General features: G+C 41.8%; 1 protein-coding gene across 4 annotated transcripts in view; it reads right to left on the reverse strand.

The window, feature by feature from the left end:
* septin12 (septin 12) overlaps window positions 1-23,379 on the reverse strand; it is a 103,681-nt gene that overhangs the window by 77,069 nt on the left and 3,233 nt on the right. For all 4 annotated transcript variants that reach the window (XM_051713842.1, XM_051713841.1, XM_051713846.1 and 1 more), the window contains exon 2: window positions 6,016-7,320. In XM_051713842.1, coding sequence (XP_051569802.1) covers window positions 6,016-7,320 — 1,305 coding nt within the window. The remainder of the gene's footprint in view (window positions 1-6,015; window positions 7,321-23,379) is intronic.

Raw genomic sequence — 23,379 nt, forward strand, 5'->3', positions numbered from 1 at the left:
AGAAAAATCAACTAAACTCAATTTTAAATGAAAGAGTTAAAGGAGCTCTTATAAGAAACCGCTTCTTAAATGTAAAAGACATGGATGCTCCTACTTCTTATTTTTTTAATTTGGAGCGAAAAGCGGGCCAACAGAAACAGATGTACTCTTTGAAGGACAATAATGGATATGTCACATCAGATCCACTGGAGATGCGCAGACTTGCTATGGGTTTTTACTCCAATTTGTACGCTGCTGAAATCTCAGATGAACATTATAGAAACGAGCTGCTAAAGGATCTTCCCGTTTTATCTGAAGAACATAAAGAATCTTTAGAAACTGAGCTCACCTTTGAGGAAGTTACTTCGGCTGTCATGGGTCTCTCTTCAGGTCGTACTCCAGGATTGGATGGACTACCAGTTGAATTTTACAATAGTTTCTGAGCACTATTGGAGATGACTATTTTAAAATACTTCAAAAATGCTTCCGTGAAGGAGCTCTTCCTACAAGTTGTCAACGTTCTGTTTTATCATTGCTTCGCAAAAAAGGGTGATTTAACACTTTTAAAAAACTGGAGACCTGTAGCGATTTTATGCATTGATTATAAAATTCTCTCAATATGTCTGGCTAATAGATTAAAAACCAAAAGCTTTCAGAGTATCAAACAGAAACACATGATCAACCCTGTCGAAGGCCTTTTCTTGATCTAAAGATAACAAGCCTAAATAAAGCTAATGGTTTTGGGGATAATTTTATTTCCAAGATTAAACTTCCATAGGCAACGTGCATGATAAAAATGGCTGGTGGCTTAAGTATCCCTATAAAAGTAAATAGAGGAATCAGGCAGGGCTATCCTCTCTCAGGTCAACTTTACAGTATAGTAATCGAACCCTTGTTGTGTAGATTGAGGAGAGAGCTAGTGGGTCTACAGGTCAACTCCCTCAATTTTCATATTAAATTCTCTGCATACGCTGATGATGTCACAGTTATAATCCCAGAGCAAAGTGACATTCAGTTGCTAAAGGAGGCTTTAGAGTGCTATAGAAAAGCCTCCTCAGCAGTAGTTAACTGGGGTAAATGTGATGCTTTGTGGTGTGGAAGAGATTTTAAAGGTCCAGCACTTCCTGGTGGCTTGCAGTGGGGAAAAACAGGTTTTAAATACTTAAGGGTGTTTATAGGGACAGAAGAGTATAGAAAAAAAAACTGGGAGGGCCTGGTGGAGAAAGTGTCTGCTCGGTTGTCTCACTGGAAATGGCTGCTACCCCAGCTGTCCTACAGGGGGAGGGTCCTGGTCTGTAACAATTTGGTTGCATCTTCATTATGGCATAGAATGGCAATACTGATGATTTGGTGAGAGGAATTCAGCAGCGACTAGTGGATTTTTTCTGGTCAGGACAGCATTGGTTGAAAGCGGCTGTGCTGTATCTACCTATATAGGAAGAAGGCCAGGGGCTGACTGACATCAGATCAAGAATAAAGACCTTCAGAATTCAGATGGCACAGAGACTGCTCTATGGGGAAGATGTGAGCGGGAAACATGGGATTACACCGCACCTGTTCTTCATGAATATCAATAAACTTTACTTGTCTGGTTTGAGCTCTTTTTATAGATCAATTTTAAAATCATGGACACTTTTTAGTTTTTTGCAGGGCGCAAATATCGCACAGACATTATGGCTCAAAGAAGAACCGTTACTTTTTAATTCTGCACTGACTTGGACATTTTTATATCAGATACTCTCAGAAAGGCTATGTGGGCAGCAAATATTACAAAAATTTGGCATTTAATAGAAAAAGAAGGATGGACAACTGCTGAAAATTTGGCTTTAAAACTGGGATTAAGATCAATCAGATTGGCACAGAATCTGTTGACTCGGATATTAGATTTTCTGCCACAGGACTACAGACTGGCATTAGAAACTTTTGATGAAGAGGTGGATAAATGTGTTTTTCCAGAGCTGAGTGTTTTAGCAGAGACTGGACCATGGCAAGAAAAAGAAGATAGCTTACTATCTTTTAAGACACCACAGCTGGATTTTTTTGGTGTTACTGGAAAGAAAGCTATTTACACACTGTGTGTTAAAGTATGGCACCTTAATACACTGGAAAGTGTCAAAGAGTCCAAATGGCAGAAGATGTTTGGGCTAGGCGTTTCCCCTAAAGGTAGCTGGAGGTCCTTGTACAAACCACCAATTGAGAAAAGGTCTGGAGACCTTCAGTGGAGAATTGTACATGGAATTATAGCTACAAACAGATACAGAGCACACCTTGATACACAGGTAGGGGAGGGCTGTTCATTCTGTGGAAAACAGGAAACAGTTTTTCATTTGTTTTTAAAGTGTGAAAGGCTTAAGCCACTGTTTTATAGTGGTGTCAGACTCTGGGGGAAATTTTTACACCGTTTTATTTCATTTACGGGCCAAAATATAGCAGAAGTAGGAGGGAAGCTCATGTTTTAATCAATTTCTTATTCAGGCAGGCAAAATTGGCTATTTGGCTGTCACGAAAAAATCATTTGAATGGTGTCGGGTCAACTGATATTGTGTCCATTTTAAAGGGATTATTAAAATCTTGTATTAAAATTGAGTTTACTTACTATAAACTGGTCAATGATATGGAAATGTTTAAATACAAATGGGGAGTAAATCAATGTATTTGTGAAGTTGTTGATGATGGCGTTTTGCAAATTTATGTTTAGATGTATGTTTGATTGAATTATTATTATTATTTTCTCCCTATTTTATTGTTATTTATTGTTCTCTCCTCCCAAAATGTTTTTAATTTTTCTCTTTTAGTAAATAAATAGACCCTTAAAATTCAAGTCTCTCTCTCTCTCTCTCTCTCTCTCTCTCTGTTAGAGGAAGAGAGGGGAGGAAGGCCCTTCGGCTGTTTTTGTTTTCATGATTTTTTTACTGGGAGCAAAACATCTTTGACCAGAAAGAAGTGATAGCAAAACAATCATTTGAGGAGCTAACATGCATTAGCAGAACATTTTTCATCTTTATAGCCAGTTGAAACACGATGGCTGATTTTACAAGACATACAGTACTATTTAAGTCTATATCATTGTCAAACTGCAATAAATGTAGGAACAAGACAAGTATAAACACGATTTAGCCTGCCTCATCATCATCCGTTAAAAGGGATTCCTGTTTCCCTATGTCTTGTGATTTCAGGGAGATAAATTAAAATGCAGTTTGCATTGGATATGAGCAATAACTGGCCTGTTAATCTAAAAGCCCTGAAAAAAATAAATAAGCAAATATAAAGTAGCTATTCTAGACACCTCTGTGTTCCACTAATAAAAAAGACTGAATAGTACACTACAAGTAAACATTACCTAAAACACTTATAACACAGTATTCTAACCAGGTACAATACAAGTAAAAAGCGACAAGCAATTTGTCTGTTCCTTAATGAACGTGAAACTGCTGAGCAAAGTGACGCAATTAAAGCCAATCAGAACTTAGGTGTCGTTTGATGTTCAACTATGTGGTGTGGGATTTTGGACCAATGACATTTCACTGTGGGGGGGGCTCCCAGTATGACGATGCAGAATTAGAAATAAGGAAGCGACTAACAAAATGTTCTGCCATGCAGTCGTCGTAATCGCATCTAGTTTGTACAAATCATAAGATTTAAATATATATATTTCAAGATCTTAGCTCCTGTCGCTTTATCGTATCACACCTGGACACAATGTAAAATTAGAAAGATTTAGCAGATAATAAAAAATTAAAAATTCTCAAAATATATGACAAATTCAAGTCACCATGGTAGTCATCATAAGAGTTTAAGCTCTTATGGCACCAACGTGAACGTCTTACTGACAGTGTAAATGAACTGGGAAGCCCCACGGTCCCAGGACAGCAATTAACACAGCTGGGAGTGTGTCATGTGTTTGGCCTCAGCAGTGAATTATCTTTTCCCTTGTTATCACAGGATGTAGAGCAAAGGACCTACATATTGCTGAATGATGGGTGAGGGATGTTAGGCCTAAATATACCCCCTTTTTCAAAAAATAAAACAAGTCATACGTCCTATGGAACATGATGAAAACATGGGCGGGTGTTTCCCATTGGCTTTGTTAAAGGGCTACAGATGTATGCCCAGATATTTTGAGGGAAAAATGAAAAGAAAACAAGACACCACAGAGCCACTGAAAAACACTGCCTATAGCAGATAACATGACATAAACCAGCACTCACATCCCAGGCTTCCACTGACGTAACCATTGGGAGGTCTGTTTCAAATACTGAAGGAGGGTGTTTGCCCCCCGGAAGAACATCAACCCTACACCCATCTACATTTACAACTCAACCATATGACAGCAAACAGCACAGTCCATCCTGAGGTGCGAGCCTGGGGCAGCACCTCTTTTGCCCCATTTACTACCACTGGAAATTATAAATCACCCTGAGTAAAAGAAGTTATGTTTATGTTTCAGAGAAAACATGGCAGTGTGGGGTCTGGCTGCCTGGGATCAGCGCAGATGTCAAAATGCCCACCCAGCGTACTCGTGAAATATGTACAATCAGTGCTGCTAGAAAAATCGAGAATAGAATCTAAGAGTCCAAACATAATTGCAGGCGCCCAATGATTCCCTTCCAGTTCAATGCTCTCCGTTTTCTCAGGTCAGGAAAACACCCTGTCCCCTCTGCAACATGACCCCAGGAAGTGAAGAGGGAGGGGGAATCACAACAAGGAGGAGGAAATATTCCCTGACTCATTTCTGGTCAGGACAAATAAAATCCTGTTTTCCCAACATGTGCTTTTGTCTGAAATATGACAAAATATTATAATTCATTATGGTTTGTGGTACACGTGTAATATCAATCATACTGCACTTTCTGTGGATCCAACATGCAAACATGTCCCTCCTCTTATTGCTTAGCAAAAGTTTCCATGCTAGTAAATCGTTTAGTCTGGATTACTAGAATGTGGCTCTCAGCACTGGGGCTGAATATTTAGTGCAAACAATATCCACCACAAACAGATCCCATTCGCTTTGTTACTATTATTGATTCACGATTTTTGACTATGATGTTTTTGAAACCAACAGACTTTAAAAGACATAGATGTCAGAGCTATGATGCAGAGGGCTATGCACATGCTCTGGAAATATAATAGCTGATGAGTCACAGGGACAACAGCTTGAGCCCAGCCTAGGTCATGCCCTAATTCCACATTGGTTTACATGGTTTAGACTCCAATTTCTTATAAATAAAGTTAAAATTCCCCAAAATAAAGGCAAAAGGCCCAAAAAATGAAAATTAAAAAAGACAAAGATGTCCTGACAGAAGAGACAATTTACACCAGGAATAAATGAATCTGTGAGGACCAGAGTGTTGACAAAATTTGTATATGCATCCCACCCTGATACCTTTGCCTGATATCACTTAGCATCAGACCTGAATTAATCTTTGTCTATTGATATGTAAAGCCAATAGTATGAACATAACTATGGTGCCAACACTTCAGGCCCTGTCTGGATTACACTAATCCCATGCTAAATAAAGTAGGTGTCTCTGGATTTAGGTGAGATGATAGTTGCAGTGATTGACACACCTGAGAAATTTGAATGTTTATAGGGATGAGTCTGTTGCCTCTGGCTGCGTTAAACTCAGATATGGCTGCCAGGGATCACTTTACTGGTTAGGCAGCGATGACAGGTGCCCCTGAACTGTTATCACTGTTTTCACTCAGTTATTTGTTGATATGCCAGGAATTCCTCTTTTTTTGTGTCTTTTTTCTTCTCTCCCATCCCCCCTTTCTCTCCATCTCTACAGTATGTTGGTAAGGTGTGGAAAGACAGCTGTGATGACAGCAGCACTTCAAATAAGAGCTGCCTTTAGACCCACACAGGTCTGTTTACTTTACTAATTGTATTCATTGCAAAGGGCTTACCTCCCATTTTAAGTGCCTTGCAGTGTTACCACCACTGGAACTGACCCAGTTCTGCCGGTCAACTTTAATAACCCAAGTTATTAGCTAAAAAGACTCCTGAACAGAAATGTTAAGGACAATACAGCTTACCCTCTGATCTCTTGAGCTCCTTGCGTTGTATTGGAGGTGAGTCTTTTTTGACACCATTACTCAGGGGGATAACAGGATTTGGATCAGACACTGAGGCCTTAGTATCCACTCTGGAGAAAGAGGAAATTCTCTGTAATATGGAACCCACACTTTCCTTGGCATGGATCTCATTCTGATTTATTTTCCTGTTATTCTCCATCTGTCCTGACAGGGGAGGAGAGGCAGGGGCCACCTGGACCACTTGGGGTTTACAGACTATGTTGAACTGAGGAGTTTGGGCTGGAGACAACAGGGCAGGAGATTCGCTGATGTTGGGGACTGGGATGGCTCCAGAAGGAGTGAAGGGCTCCCTTTTTTCTATGTTGTTGCTGAGAGCCATGGGTATGTCAGTGCTATCGAGGCTGCTGATGGATGCAGAGGGACTAGCCGACATAGTGGGGCTGTTGGTCAGTGGGTGAAATCTTGGTGGTGGTTTAGGTGCTGCCAGGGATTCCTCCTCAGACTTGAAGACCAGGCTTTCAAGGTCAAGAGGGAATTTGTTGAGGCGCACCGGCTCTTTTGGTTTAGGAGACTGTTGGTTTAGAGAAATGTCCCTTGCGAAAGGGCTGCTGTTTTGGATGTGATGAGGACTTGTGTTCCACTGTGCACCTGCACTGGTGAGTCTTGATCCAGGTGAAACAACTCGTCTCATTCCTGGGGTCTCTGCCATCTGGAGGTCCAGAGAAGGCATAGAGCTATGGTTCATATCAATGGGGTCAGTCGGAACAACAATAGGGCCTTCCAGCTCTGAATGAAACATGTTTCCATGGGATGAAAACTTATTTAGGGCTGGGCTGCCCAAACATTGGGCCTTGTATTCCTCAACACCAATGGGGCTCTGGGGAGGGCTGGTGTAGCTGCAGACTTTAGAAGAGGCCTGGTACTCTAGACTGGAAGAGGAGCTATGGAGACTCTCATTGTCACTTCCTGGCCCTGAAGATGTAATGAAGCCATTAGGGTTAAATTTGTTCTGAAAAGAGGCAGCTCGGTTGATCCCGGTGTTGGCGTTGATGGTGGGCTTTCCCATTGTCCCTCGGTTGAAGGAGAGACTGGACACCATCCTGTTTCTCATAACAGGGCTCTGGGCTGGACTGCAGCTGATATTAATCCTGGAGCAGTAAGGAGGAGACACTTGGTTCCCTGGATTCCTCACATCATTTGTCTTGTTGAGGATTGCACCTGGGCTGATAGGATATGTTACTGAAGATGTATGGGAGAATGTGGGGATATCGTTCACGTCATCAATATCAAAGGACCTCTTCAGAGCTGTGCAAGGAAAAAGGACACAAATCAAGATGTGATTTATTTTCAATAGGCTAAATAAAAAAACAAAACAAAAAACAAAGACATAATAGTAACTGTAAGAAATGTTATTCATATTCAATCTAATAACCAAAAGGCAAATTTCTGTAGTAAATTAGGCTTTATTTTTCCTCCCCAATTTGGAATCCCCAATCCCCAATCTAAGTCCTCGTGGTGGCATAGTGACCCACCTCATTCCAGGTGACGGAGGAGGAATCTCAGTTGCCTCCGCGTCTGAGACCGTCAATCCACACATCTTATCACGTGGCATGTTGAGCACGTTACCGCGGAGACCTAGCGCATGTGGAGGCTTCACGCTATTCCCTGCGGCATCCACACATAACTCACCATGCGGCCCACCGAGAGCGAGAACCACATTATAGCGACCACAAGGAGGTTAACCCAATGTGACTCTACCCACCCTAGCAACCGGGCCAATTGTTTCTTAGGAAGCCTGACTGGAGTCACTCAGCATGCTCTGGATTTAAACTTGCGACTCCAGGTGTGGTAGTCAGCGTCTTTACTTGCTAAGCTACCCAGGCCCCGTAAAAACACTAGTCTATAATTTTCAACGTCTTTCTAAATGGGTGATAATACTGAAACAACATCAAAGTTTTGGAATTCTTTCACGATAGAAATCATAAATCAACTAGGACAGTAATTTCCTGTATTTGATCTAAAGATGCATCAAACCTTAAAAGGGTACACTTTGTAGTGAGGGGAGCCTGGAGCCTTCTCTGAATGGATGCCTGTCAGACACATTGAAAAGGGCCGAGCCATAATTACAATGTTGTCTGTGTGATCTTTCTTTGAGGCTAACATAACATCAGTATGAAAAGATATGCTTTATTACAGCACCCAAGTTTTATAAGTCTTGAAGACATCAGGAACATCATTGGATGAGATGGACAGAAATCTTCTGCACACAGCCCAAACATCAAGATGATCTCAATTTAACTCATATTAAATTGAAATATTATTCTGCAAACTTCACTCACAAATGAATATATAATAACAGAACTTAAAAAGCAGCTGTATAAAAATCTAAATCACACAGAGAGTGGGGCCTGGGTAGCTCAGCGAGTAAAGACGCTGACTACCACCCCTGGAGTTACGAGTTCGAAACTAGGGCATGCTGAGTAACTCCAGCCAGGCCTCCTAAGCAACCAAATTGGCCCAGTTGCTAGGGAGGGTAGAGACACAACCTCCTCGTGGTCGCTATAATGTGGTTCTCGCTCTCGGTGGGGTGTGTGGTGAGTTGTGTGTGGATGCTGCGGAGAATAGCATGAAGTCTCCACACACGCTATGTCTCCGCGGTAGTGTGCTCAACAAGCCATGTGATAAGATGCGTGGATTGACTGTCTCAGACGCAGAGGCAACTGTCCTCCGCCACCAGGATTGAGGCAAGTCATGATGCCACCACGAGGACTTAGAGTGCATTGGGAATTGGGCATTCCAAATTGGGGAGAAAGGGGAGAAGATACAAAAAAATACAAAAAATTACACAGAGAGTGAACTAATACTTGCAAAGACACAAATGTATTAGCTAAAGCCACTCTGAACAATAATAACTGCGGTAAAGCTATTTTCTATCTTAAAAGAAATAGTCACTTCTATCATTTGAAAAAAGAACAAACTGTAAAATGTTACTCCTAAATAAACTCTATGACTTTTACTAATAACATTTTAGCTCAATTAAAAACATGTGCTATGGAAATGTTGGGTACAAGAAGACAGTTGAGAAAAGCCTTGTAAAACTGAATGGTAAGTCTACACCAGAAGCATGTAAACTGTGGTGACACTGTATAATCCCCTCATTCTCAGAACTGGGAACACAAAGCCGAAGGCAAGCAGTGCTTTCCGACCTTTTCCCTTTGTGAGGGGCAGTGGCTTTTCCTCTATCACAAAGGGCCAATTCAAAGACAGTGTCAGGGACTGAAGGCTCAGCCCTTCACCCTGACTGAGAAGTCCAGTGGATAACAGCTCAAGTGTCCTAACAGCTCTGTGGCAGACCCGATTAGAAGTAGCAGCGTAGGTATTTCATGTAGACACCAACATGTGACAACAATTGGAACTCTCTAGGGTGTGATGCCATGAGGATCATGCAGTTGTACTAGCTTCAGACTTACTTCACTCTTGCGTGGCTCACATATGCCATCTTTGGCATATTCAGAACCACAGGCTCCATAAAAGGATGTAAGAAGCAAAAAAGTGCTTGCTATTTTCCACCCTTTTCAGGTATATTTGTCCTGCCTTGTGTAAACAAGCAGATATTAGTGTGGAGATATCATACCATCTCTCCCAGCAGCTCTGATTATATCTCTGCCTGGCAATGTGCAGGACTGGAGCTGGTCCTGCATGTCTTCCCGTAGGGTATGCTACCAATTAGAGTCACTAAGCCTACAGGCATTAAATTAAATTACATTTCATGCAGGGACAGCCCCCTCTTTTACAGTGAAGGGACCACAGACCCTTTGTCATCAGCATCCCCACAGCTGTAAAAGTTTAGGCCTTATCAAATTCTAGCAGCAAGAGCCTTTGTGTAGCAGACACATGGCCATTTGTGCATCGCTGCTGCATGCAATGTCATTCCCCTCAGCACCCCAGAAGTAATTTAATATGATGACAGCACCATTAGGGTGCCATTTGATTCAATGGAGGACAGGTTAAAGTTGCTGTGTGCACTCTAACAACGGCACTCAAAGTGACAGAGATTTGTACTTTGGCAAAGAAGCATGCGGCACTTTAGCTAACTACTGTTTCAGAAAGTGAAAGACAAGAAATGAAGCGAGGGAGGTATAGGGAATCGAGTGGCACAGTCTAACAGCTTTTTTATGGTGCAACACATGCAAGTGTAAACTTGTACTCCCCTTTGACTGAGATAAAGAGGGGCCGGTATCAGGTAATTACTGGCACCCTGTCAAACGCTCAGGAAATAATTACGTTGGCAGCCAAGTGCACCATCTCTGCTCTGTTCAATATTCTTTCACACAGCTTTGCTGCAGTTTAATCCTCGCCATTGACACATGGAGCAGCACAATGCCTGCTTCATCTGATTAAAGAGGGGAACCTGAGAACCTCCTTCACTCACTACTCTCTCTTCCCCTCACAGCAGCAATCCTTGCAGCTGAGTTTCTTTTCTGGATCTGGGCTTTTTGCTATCAGCTAAAGCTTGATAGGAAATGGGATGGATCTCCATGCCATATGTGATGATTACATGCATCCTGTAAAACAATTTGTTGACATTCCTTCATTAAGGACATTTTAGGTCCTTTTTAATTTCCTGTTAACCAGGTTCAATGCAGCTTTGGGACTTGTTTGACCCCTGGGTAAAAAGTTGTTACAATTAACTACATTCCAAGTGGGGAAAAAAATTCCAATGTTTGGCAGTTGGTAAGCTTTGGAAGCTTAGAAAATTTCCAAAGTGGTTTCTGAAATGTAATGCTTTGTATCCAAAGCTGTAAAATATTGTTAACCAAAAACACCCCAAAATACATTGCATGGTCAATTTGTTTGTCACACTTACGGGACATTCACGTTTAATGCATTTTTTGCAGTGTTGTATAAAGTATCCATTTGTCATACTTGAGTAAATGTAAAGATACCTTCATGGAAATTGACTCAAGTAAAAGTTAAAGTAGCTCATGAGACAACGACTTAAGTAAAAGTATTAAAGTAACTGATGTTAAATTTACTTAAGTGTCAAAAGTGCAAGTAAACTGCATAAATTACGGAACAATTCATTAAACCCATGGCAACTTATTTGATTGGTGGTGCTCATCATTTACTCACCCTCATGCCATCCCAAATGTGGATTACTTTCTTTCATCTGCAGAACACACACAAATATTTTTAGAACGATATTTCAGCTCTGTTGGTCAATTCAATGCAATTCAAACATTTCAAGCTACAAAAAACACATTAAGGGAGCATAAATGTATCCATACTACTACAATGGTTAAATCCATGTCCTCTGAAGCAATTCGGTTGGTTTTAGGTGAGAACAAACCAAACTGTAACTAATTTTCACTGTATATCTTGCCATTCCAATCTCTAGGCACAATTATGATTTCAAGCTTGATTTCACTTTCTAGTGCTTGACACATGCGCAGAGCCCTAGATGGTGCTATAAGAAGTGTAATTGAGCTTGAAATCTTGATCGCCAAGAAGACTTCTAATGTCAAAATTTATAGTCGAAAAAGGAGTTATATTTTGGTCTATTCTCACCCAAAAATCAATTGGATCCGTTCAAAAGACTACTGGAGTCTTATGGATTACTCTTAAGCTGCATTTATGTGCTTTTTGGAGCTTCAAAGATCTGGCCATCATTCACTTACATTGAAGTGACCTACACAACAGCGATATTCTTCTGAAAATCTTTTTATTTTGTGTGTGTGTGTGTGTGTTCTGCAGGGCAAAAAAATTAGTCATACACATCTTGGATCGAATGAGGGTGAGAACATTTTGAGATAATTTTCATTTTTAAATGAACTTTCCTTTAATGGCGCAATCAAGTCACATTAGAATGATCATATGTATGGGATGAGTGTAAATGAAAACCACAGTCCATAAAAACTGGAACATTGAAGGAGGGAGTTGAGTCATATTAGTAACCAGAACAGAGACTTGTGGGGGTGGGCTAATAAGCAACTATCCAGAACACCCTGGCAACTGCATAGCAATGTGCTGAAACACAGTTAAAACAACTTAACAACAGCATAGCAACAACCTGACAACCACATAGAACACCCTGTTAACTTCAGGGCAATGTGTAAAAACACAGAAAACAACTTAGCAACAGCATAGTAACAACCTGGCAACCGCATACTGTAGCCATGCGCCAAAACACACAGCAGAGATCACCTTGACAACAGCATAGCATGCCCTAGCAACCATCCAGAAAACAAGTTTTGCTTAGGCAAAGACCATTCACATCTTCATAAAATATAAAAATATATATTGTTGAACATTTTCATAAGCACTGGTAATTATTCATACACACCGCACCTTGTTTAAATGTAAAATGTAAATGCATGTGATTTACTTTTATATGAACAGGTTTCCTGGAATGGCGGGAGACTGATCTGGTCGGATCTCACCTAGGGCACCAAGTAAGCCAGCACCGCCACTGCACATAACAATCGCCGATCTGCATGCATTTTTGCACGTACAGCTGTTATTTTTTTGCGGTGTTCAGTCGCAAAACGTAGTGAAGTGAAAGTAAAAGTCTAAAGAAATAGTTATACTCAAGTAAAGTACAAATATAAAAAAAACTGTACTTCGTTACTATACACCTCTGCATTTTTGCATCCATCCACGCTGTTTCTCTAAGTGTTTTCCAATGTAAACATGTTAGACAGATGTCTTTGGCTGCATATCACTGTTTTTTCAGTGTCTCGTGCAGGAGCGCTCTGTTTTAAAGATGCTGTATGAAATTAAAAATAACTACTGTATGACTGTTAAAAAATATGTCTCGAAACACCTGCATTCTGATCTATTCGTAGCTGCTGCATTTAGCTATTTTTAGCGAAAGGACACATTCGGTGTGAACGGTCCCATAGATTTGTCAGTGGTTTCCCCAATCTAAAGGAAGCCACATGAGGAGAGAATCAAAGAGTGATCCCCTCAAGTGAACTGTAAGCGCACATAGATGCACGATCATGCATTTCATGAGTTTACAACACTAGTTGCCATGTTACTTTGAACCCAAGGTTTATGGTTAGGGGCTGCAAGGCAAACAAAGTTAGGCCTGTGGACGGTTGCATTGGGGGTCGTCAACGAAAAAGGTGGGGAAGGTCAAGGGGACACCATTACAGTCACAGAATTATAGAAGAGCACATGATCATACAGTTGTCTGAATCTAACCTGCTGAAATAAAACATCTTTAAGGGATAGTTGACCCAAAAATAAAAAATAGATAATTTACTCACCCTCATGTTGTTCGACACCTGTATGACTTTCTTTATTTTGAGGAACACAAAAATAGATGTAAAAGTCACCATTCACTTTCATTGTATGGAAAAAGATGCAATGAAAGTCAATGGTGAATGAGACAAACATATCTAAAATCTCATTTCTGTTCCACAGAAGAAAGAATGTAATACAGTTTTTGAACAACATGTATGTGAATAAATCATGACAGAATCATTTGAAAATGATGTGAAAAATATAGAGTTGGGTGAAAAACTGGTAAGACCAGCAAACCTAAAGCTGGTCTCCCAGCCTGGCCAAGATGCTTTCACAGCCTGATTAGCTGAAAAGGGCAAAAAACTCTAAAACCAACCAAAAGACCAGTCTAAACAGGCTGGGCGATCTGCTCTTTAGGCTGACTGAGGCTGATTAATTTTTCAGCAAGGTAATATTTCCTTATGAAGATATTCAGATGTTCAAAATAAATAACCATAAACATTTCCCCTATCATAAAGGGCTTCTTTCACTATCTGATGATCTTGTGAGGGGAAAGTTTTATGAGGTGCTCCTTGGAGGAGAGTACACTGAAGGCCAGGCGAGTGGGAGTGCAAGTATGGGCCTGTTATGTTTTCTCACACCCCACCACACATTCCTCACAGGTATTCTCAGACGACCCCTCAAACACCACCCAAAGCACATAGCTCAGACACTGCTCAGACCACCTCTGCTAAGGCACATCTGGAACATGAATACCGAGCTGCCATTTTCAGCATTGCATTGATGCGAGTAAGGCCTTGGGTTAACATCCCTGGGGGCCATGGAAAACTTTCACACAGTAACAAATACTTTCTAATGTGCTTTTGGATTACTGATTTTAGCCATTCTATCATCCTGATCCAGTATAATTGAATGTATAATTTAACAGCAGTATGCATTGACTTGCATTTAAGATTTAGCATCTAATGTTCCAAATGGGGAATTAAGGGTAAAACACACATGATAAAGAAAAAAATAAAGGCGGATAATGGTATTTGATGGGCTTCAGTTCACATAGACTCAATGTGTGGGATCAACTGTCAGGCAATTATATAGAAACACGTCTAAGCCACATGCAAAAATTAATGTTTTATTCTCCCAGATTCCTATGTCTTTCTAATTACAACTTGGCAGCTCTGCGTTGAACCATACTGCTGTCTTATTACAAATAAACCATCTAAGAAATCTGTGGTCGCAGAACAAGTCCCTGACAGCTAGGCATATTCTAAAAATTGGGCTACGGGGAACAAACAGGTAGATTACTGCTGGACTCTCTTGCCAACAGAGTCAGAAGTGGGTGGATCTGTTGTTTGAACAAGGCAAGACAATCAAACAACCTTATGAGATTAGATAGAAAAAATACATAAACTTCAATTACTAAACCTCCATTGCCTCCATAGACTACCATTATTTGACACCTTAATATTCTAGATTAGTAAAGTTCCAATCAATGTTTTGTGAGAAAACCACATGGCAGATTTAGAAGAGGTATGTGTGCATAGGTCTCTGAAAGGCAGCCAAGCCAAGGCAAAATGAGGCAACTTACTGTAATTACCCCCCAACTAGCCCAGTCATAAATTATATATGTGTGGTTGAAGTAACATAGCAGAATATCAAAATGCTCTGTCTGGAACATGTTTTTTATTTTATTTTTCACTTCAATAAACTCAAGAAAAATTCTAATAAATCCTACTAATACAAACATATGTTTTTAACAACTCTATAAATTGTGTGCACAGCAGTTTGCTTTTAGATTTTGTCCAGAAACTGGGTAACATATGTTATCTCTGAAGAACATCAGAAGGTCAAGTGGTGAGTTTTGCTTTAAATGGTTCTTATTAGAGTAGAAGTTCAAGGTCACATTTTTGTGTAATGTGGTGTGAAATCATACACACAAAAGTGCAAAAACATAAAGAGATCATTCACCTAAAAATGAAAAAGAGATATTAGGTATAGTGTTAGCTTCAGTCACCATCTGCTTTCATTGCATCTTTTTTCATACGGTGAAAGTAAATGGTAACTGAGGCTGTCGCTCCTAATAGGGCTGGTTAAAATTATCAATATACCGATGCACAGGGGTGTAACTAGAGGGAGTGCAGGTGTTGGGCAGCCGCCCTAGGGCCCGGAGTGAAAGGTGATGAAAAACGACTAAGGCCCAATGCATGTTTACAAATGTGCACATGATGGAGAACACAATGCGGGTTGCTATATTTGTGTGTCTTTTATTAATTTGGTGTCATTATGTGCACCAGAGTGATCAACACTTGCACCTCTGTGTGTCACATGCCATAATTCAGCAGTTGTACAAGTCCAGGAGAAGGAGACTATATCTGATGCTCACAAACAATATTTTTTTGAGGACTGGCTGTTAAATGTTCCGATTTCACTCACCATGATTGAATAGTATATTGGCGAAGAAGTGTAATACCAGGATCCTTTCACTGTGTGTAGAGAGTTTAAAACGTTTCGTTTTGGTTTGATTTGTTCCGTGAAATTACATTTTAATGTGTGTACAAATCAATGCACAACCCCTTTGCCTTTGAATAATGTCTCTTTTAATATCTGTTCTGTTCTTTACAGTCAGATGTTGATAAAAATAATATTAATAATCTTTCATTCTAATCACATATAGCACGGATGCAGTAAAGAAGCCATTTGAGTCCTCTCTTGTGTGAGTGCTCAACCAAAGCAAGAATATGCTTAAAAAGTGCCAGTTTTAGCATGTGTTCTAAAAATCCATGTAAATAGCCTGCTTGTAAATAGAACAAATTATGCATGTAAACAATAAACGTAACAAAATATAATATGCAATATAAAGTAATGCATGCAATTTCAAGACATAATATTGATGAAATACATGGATTTGTATATTTTTAAAAAGCTAAATTGTGGCAAATGATGAAAAATTTGAAAAAGATATAATTTATAAAATTCATATTTTCATAATGTACTTAGTTACAGAGACCCCTGTACAATTCACAGAATTATACATTTTTAAGCAAAATGGACATTAAAACTGCAATACACCCATTTAAATCAAATAGAAGTTTTACTGTAGACTTAAGTGTGATTCAAGAGCATATGACCTAGGAGCTGACCAGATCAAAAAGGGTAGCAGATGCAGCATATGCTGTCTAAGAGTCTAATGGCTGTCTCAGATTACACAACAGGATGGTGGAGGCTGATTCTTTTCACCATTTCCTTCATTTCCACAAATTCTCATTTAAATAAAAATGCATCTGTCATCATCCACTCAACAGTCATCTCCATGGATCACAAAAGTCTACAAGTCTACAATTAAACTTCCACTAATAAGACGTGAATGACTCCATTTCACAATGACTTGACCACAAACACCCATATGAAAGATATATGGATCTCACTATACGTCCCACTACATTTCAGCCCGGCATCCAAGAACCAGCCGTTTTCCTCAGAATGAACATGGGTTCTGTCTATCTTCACTCAAGCACATGGACGCACACTGGTCTCTTGTTCGGAAATCACTCTATTGGCCAGTTAGAGGTGAAGCCGAAAGAATGTAATGTCTATTTTGTGGCATTTTTACAAGGAATCACATGGCTTGGGCATAAATCTTATAGAAAACAGTGCTTACTGTAGTAAGCAAGGCCAACAAGGACACTGCCTTTCAACACATCCACTCTCAAAGGTACATGGACGACGATGGTTCCATCCTTTGGATATATCCAATTTAAGCTAGTCTCCAGTCAAAGTACTCACCCAGGTAAAACTTTTAACTCGCACAAAATTTAGAGTTCTGTCAAACTTGAAACAAATTTGCCACTTATTATTTTCACATGCAAACAAGCTTGGTATTTGCTGCAAATATTTGCCAGAAGTTTAAAGCTCTTCACCGGTAGTGGTGAACCTGCATCAAACCTTTGGCGACAATGAAGAGTTTGCCGCAAAGCTCGTTTGTATTTGAAAATAATGAGTAGCAAATATGCAGCAAGTTTGCAGCAACTCGATTTTTATAAGGAATGGCAAAAACAGAAGAACCGACAATGGGGACCTTTATGGTGTCTTTTAATTTTTTTCAGAGGCCTGTACCACGAAGGTCTTTGAACGAACTCGGGGTTTCAGGATTAGTTTCAGGTTGACAAAATCAAACCAATGCAATCAGCCTTATTTTGTACCATGATGCAGCTCATCAACTTTCTCTGTCAACTCAGGCTTCAGTCCTGACTTTAAGATTAGATTACACACTCGTGCACATGAATGAGTGACGTCTGCAGCGCACAATCGTGTGAGAGAACGAGATTCACTTCTCGCGAGAGACTCAGCGGGATTTACCTCTCTGCTGAAAGCTGATGATTATGAAAATAAGAATTAAAATTAATTTAAACTGTGCACAAGACATTGTTCTAAAAATATATTTAAAAAAATAAATGCATTTACACTGCTCAAGAGTTAAGCATGAAATCATGAAGACTTAAACACATGATTTACAAAGTACAAGGGGTAACTGTAAAATTATGAAGCAATTAAAGACATTTACACAACAACAAGAAACAGCGGCTACAACGAGAGCTCAAGAGGACTGCTGCAAACAATATCTTAATGTGATAAATTATATATAAAACAGCTGGTATATCAATGCGTAAGTGAATGCATATAGGCCCACAACAAGAACACACAGGCTTATTCATTTTAAAAGCTTCAATTTATTTCAAATATAAAAGCTTGTATATTTATTTGAATTGAAAACTTTATATATCATTTAAAACTATTACAAATAAATATAGGCTACTATTGATTACAAAACAAATAGAGACTATATAAATGAATAATCTCCATAAGTTTATTTTCCTTTTTCAAAATCTACCAGTTTGTCTATCAAAAAGTGTTTTTAGACAATGGAATAAACTACTCTGTGAATATATATGGGATAATAGGAAACCTAGAATTAGTCTTAAAATTCTTAAGTTGTCCAAAAAGGCTTGGAGGTCTAGAATTCCCCAATTTAATGAATTATTATAAAGCTGCCCAAATTCAACCTATATTGATTTGGCTGAATGAAGAACATAAAGTAAAATGGAGGAAGATGGAAATGTATCAAATGGGGAAACCGTCATGGTTACTTGTGTAACCTCCGTTCCCTAATGGAGGGAACAAGACGTTGTGTCGATGTAGTGACACTAGAGGTCACTCTTGGGAGCCCGAGACACCTCTGGTCTTTGATAAAAGGCCAATGAAAATTGGCGAGTGGTATTTGCATGCCACTCCCCTGGACATACGGGTATAAAAGGAGCTGGTATGCAACCACTTATTCAGGTTTTATGCTGAGGAGCCGATATAAGGTCCGGCCATTTCAGCGGGTAGTTCAGCATTGTGGTAGGAGGGACACAACTTCTCGTTCCCTCCATCAGGGAATGGAGGTTACACAAGTAACCATGACGTTCCCTATCTGTCACTCACTCGACGTTGTGTCGATGTAGTGACACTAGGGGTCCTTATATGAAACGCCACAATTGGCTTAACTGTGTTACCTGAACTGGCGGTGTGTGGTGGGCAGACTACTGTGTGCCTCATAGCCAGCACACCAGGTTGACACGTAACCTCCCCCAACATAGTTAAGAGTGTCGAACGGCTCTTTGGGGACAAGTCGACTACTCAAGAGATAGAGACAGGCTTAACCCAGTCATGGCCTCTCTTTCCCTTCTCTTTTTCCACTCCCTAAAAAAGAAGGGGGATTATCCAACTGGGCCGCCAGGTCTAGTCGGGGGGTGTCCCTCCCAAGGGGAAGACACCGCGGAGACCACACCTCGCCCCAAGAGGGGGGGTATTTAAGTGGAAGGATAAGTCACGTGGTCTTTCCGACCATGTGGAGAGTCTTCAAGGTAGATCCTACCCAATGGGGGAGGAGTTACTACAAACATGGAGACTGGGACAGAGGGGCTCTGCCCAAGGAAGACGCAGTTTGCCAACAAGGAAACGAATTAGCGGAAGATATATATTGCATGGGGTTAGCCTTACAGGGAACCACCACATGCGGAGCACCTACCCCAGAACAGGGCTCTTAGTTAGCACGTGTACTGGGCTGGCAGCGAGTCTCTCCGAACACTCGACTGCCACAGGGCTTGGAGGAAGTCAACCAGGGAACAAAACTTGTGAACACTACTGGGAATTAATGGCACACGTCTTCAGCTCAAAAGGAGGTGGAAGGCACTATGTGCAAGCGATACACCCGGCTGGCTATCCCAGGCTTATCTGCTTGTATTGCGTGCCACTATCTGGGATGAAACCGGTTCCACCCGGAGGTTGTAGAACCTTGCAAGGGTGTTGGGTGTTGCCCAGCCTGCTGCTCTGCAAATGTCTGTTAGAGAGGCACCCCTGGCCAGGGCCCAGGAGGCCGCTACACTCCGGTAGACAGGCCTCGTAGCCCTACCGGGGGCGACATGTCCTGGGCGTGATATGCCATAGTTATGGCGTCAATGAGCCAGTGGGCGATCCTCTGCTTGGAGACAGCGCTTCCTTTCCGCTGTGCACCAAAGCAGACAAAGAGCTGCTCAGAGATTCTAAAGCTCTGCGTGCGATCCAAATAGATGCGTAAAGGGCTGGGTCTGCCTCCTCCTGGGGCAGCGCTTGCAGGTTCACCACCTGGTCCCTAAAAGGGGTGGTGGGAACCTTGGGCACATAGCCCGGTCGGGGTCTCAGAATCACGTGAGAGTAGCCCGGACCGAACTCCAGGCACATTTTGCTGACAGAGAACGCTTGCAGGTCTCCTACCCTCTTGATGGAAGTGAGCGCAGTCAGGAGGGCAGTCTTCAAGGAGAGTGCCATAAGCTCGGCTGAGTGCAAAGGCTCAAAGGGGGCTCTCTGTAGACCCTGAAGAAGTACAGAGTGGTCCGATGAGGGAACGAGGCACGGTCTGGGGGGATTAAGCCTCCTGGTGCTTCTTAGGAACCTGATGATCAGGTCGTGCTTCCCTAAGGACTTACCGTCACCTGCGTCATGGTGTGCTGCTATGGCGGCAACAGCAGGGGACAGCCTCCCTTCCAACCTCTCCTGCAGGAAGGAAGCACTGATCCGACTGCACATCTCTGGGGGTCTTCCCGTCGGGAAGAACACCACTTAGCGAACAGACGGCACTTAAAGGCATACAGGCGCCTCGTAGAGGGGAGACATGGAGATTCCAGAGGTCTGGTCACGGGTGCCAGATGGTGCCCCGTCCCTGAAAAAGAAGGTCCTTCCTCAGGGGAATTCGCCAGCGGGGGGGCTGTCTCAAGGAGCATGAGGTCCGAGAACCACGTCTGGGTGGGCCAGTAGAGTGCTACCAGGATGACCTGCTCCTCGTCCTCCCTGACCTTGCACAGGGTCTGTGCAAGTAGGCTCGCTGGGGAAAATGCATATTTGCGCATGCCAGGGGGCCAGCTGTGTGCCAGCGCGTTTATGCCAAGGGGGGCCTCGGTCAGGACGTACCAGAGCGGGCAGTGGGGAGGATTCTTTGGAGGCGAACAGGTGCAAGTACGCGTTCTTCAGGTCTACTACTGCGAACCAATCTTGATGCCGGACGCTGACCAGAATGTGTTTTTGCATCCGCATCTTGAACGGGAGTCTGTATAAAGCCCGGTTCAGTACTTGCAGGTCCAAGATTGGCCGCAACCCACCGCCTTTTTTCGGTACGATGAAGTAGGGGTTGCAAAACCCCTTCTTCATCTCGGCAGGAGGGACAGGTTCTATCGCGCCCTTCTGTAGGAGGGTAGCAATCTCCACGCAAGGTAGCAGCGTTTTCATCCTTCACCAAGGTGAAGTGGACACCGTTGAACCTGGGCGGACGCCTGGCAAACTGAATCGCGTAGCCGAGTCGGACGGTCCGGACCAGCCATCGCGACGGATTGGAAAGCGCAAGCCACGTGTCCAAGTTCCGCACAAGGGGGACCAAAGGGACAACGTGGTCGGATATACCGGCAGGTGGGGCCTCGCGGCGGGGCGGAGCTCGAGGTGCCACACCATGTCGTGGCCATGCTGAGTCTAGGGACATCGAAGCACTTACCTGGCTCCTTGTGACCACCCCCGGAACAGCCTGGGACGGGGGAGGAAGAGGCCTGTCCTCGTGACCCGTGGAGACTGCCACATCGGGGGCAGATTTGTGCCACAGCTGGGCGCTCAGGGGCGGGAGACCACCGCTGGAGTGCCAAACCTGCCAAATAGAGTGGTGAATGGTGGTCGTGATGACGGCCATGCACATCGGATACGTGACCCAGGGAACAACGAAACCGCTCTTGCTGAACTCTTGAGTATTGCAGCCACTTGGGCATCCAGTGCAATTAAATGCAAAGGTAACAAAAAGATGGAGAGGTCTGCTTACCAGCTCCAGAGCAGTAGGTTTCGTCGTCCCTGGGTCACCCGTCTCAAGGGCGCTTTGAAGCCTTTCATGGGTTCTGGGCGGCCACGAGACGGGTGGCATCTGCTTCCTGCGGTGGGCTCCACTCCGGGGCCGGGCTGAAGGGGCAGGCTGCGGCAGAACCGGTGCAGTCACCGCAGGGGGACACCCTTGGCGACGAGCAGATGGGGTGCGGGATCTTGAGCTGTGCCGGGGCAGGATATGCCGGATAGCCTCCGTCAACTGTTCCACCGTCGAGAACTGCTGGGCAAAGTTTCTTTTTTCTTTTCTTTTTTTTTTTTTTTTCAAAAATGTTTCAACATGCATCTGGACTTTAAAGGATTCAGATCTCTTTTTTGTTCAATTTAGTTGTAAGACATCAGTCCACTTTTCATTCACACAGTTATTTTTTGGAACCCATTCAACATAAATATTGTTATAAATTGTAAAAAAAATTAATAAAAAAAATAAAAATAAAAACATAATGTAATAATATTAATAATAATAATAATAAATTGTTATTAATATTATTATTATTGACTTTTAATTTTAAATACAACAGTAATATATTTAAATCGTGCACTTTTTAAACCCTCACGCTTTTATTTTGACATTCTAAACTCTCCAGGAAGTCCTGTATGTGTCTGTTTGTAGGCAAGTTCACAGTAGTTTAATTCGCTTCTTATTCAAATTCTGGTAAAATGCACGGTGCCTTTCTAAATGCATATTATAAGTGAACCGAACTATTGATCATCTACATCTGAGATGCTGTTCTTGAGTAGCACTCAAATATTGCACACCACTTAAAGGCTAAAAATAGCCGTGAGTGCATCACCAGCCTGTGCATGAGTTTGTGTCAACAGAGCAGCACCATTCACTAACACGCTGGCGCTGCGCATACTATATATTTACTTATTAAACACAGCCTTTTGTGATTCACAGAGCTATCGCACGTCTTCAAGTGGCTTTGAATAAAATGCACGAGTCATATGAACTGCTTTAATGGTGTTTTTATGGTTCTTTTATGTAATTTTTGGAGCTTGACAGTAACGAACATGACAACGGATTTGGATCGGGGTCGTCGGACCGATACCCGATCCGTCTAAAAGCTTCAGTATCAGAGCCGATGCATCCCTAATTACTATAACTTAAAGTAAAATACTGTATGTTCATCTCAAGTCCATGAAAGAAAGAAGGGGTTTGGGTGGCATTCACCCCTTTCCATAACAATCTTGAGCTTTTAATATTTTAAAAACTATTATTTTTTGCAAGTATCATATTAATCCATCTTACTAGTTGTTTTATAGATAGCCTAATATATTAAGTTTTTATTTTCAAATATATTTTTTGCTATGGCTGAAGAGGGTAAATGAAAAGCAATTAAATTTTAAATAAAATACAACACTCTATCTGCTGAAAATCTATATTAAGATTCTCAAATAAATAATTTATCATGAACAGTCGATTTTGTGGATTTCTATGATTTTATTTGTAAAGTGTGCTTTAAGAGACACGGAGGAGTGACTTGATTGTGTCAGAGGTGTAATTTTACTCACAGCTGATTGGTTCAGCATCTGTTAGCGATCTGTAATCCAGAACGAAACCTGCTAAGGAGCAGGTTAGCAGTGTAGCGAAAATTGCTGTGACAATGAACACCGCTAAAAGCCGACCAACTTTCATGGTACCTAAAACCTGAGGTTGAGGAAAACTAAACAAAAACTTACTTGGCT

The sequence above is a fragment of the Myxocyprinus asiaticus genome, chromosome 13 (genome assembly GCF_019703515.2).
Source record: "Myxocyprinus asiaticus isolate MX2 ecotype Aquarium Trade chromosome 13, UBuf_Myxa_2, whole genome shotgun sequence".
NCBI classification, from domain to species: Eukaryota; Metazoa; Chordata; class Actinopteri; order Cypriniformes; family Catostomidae; genus Myxocyprinus; species Myxocyprinus asiaticus.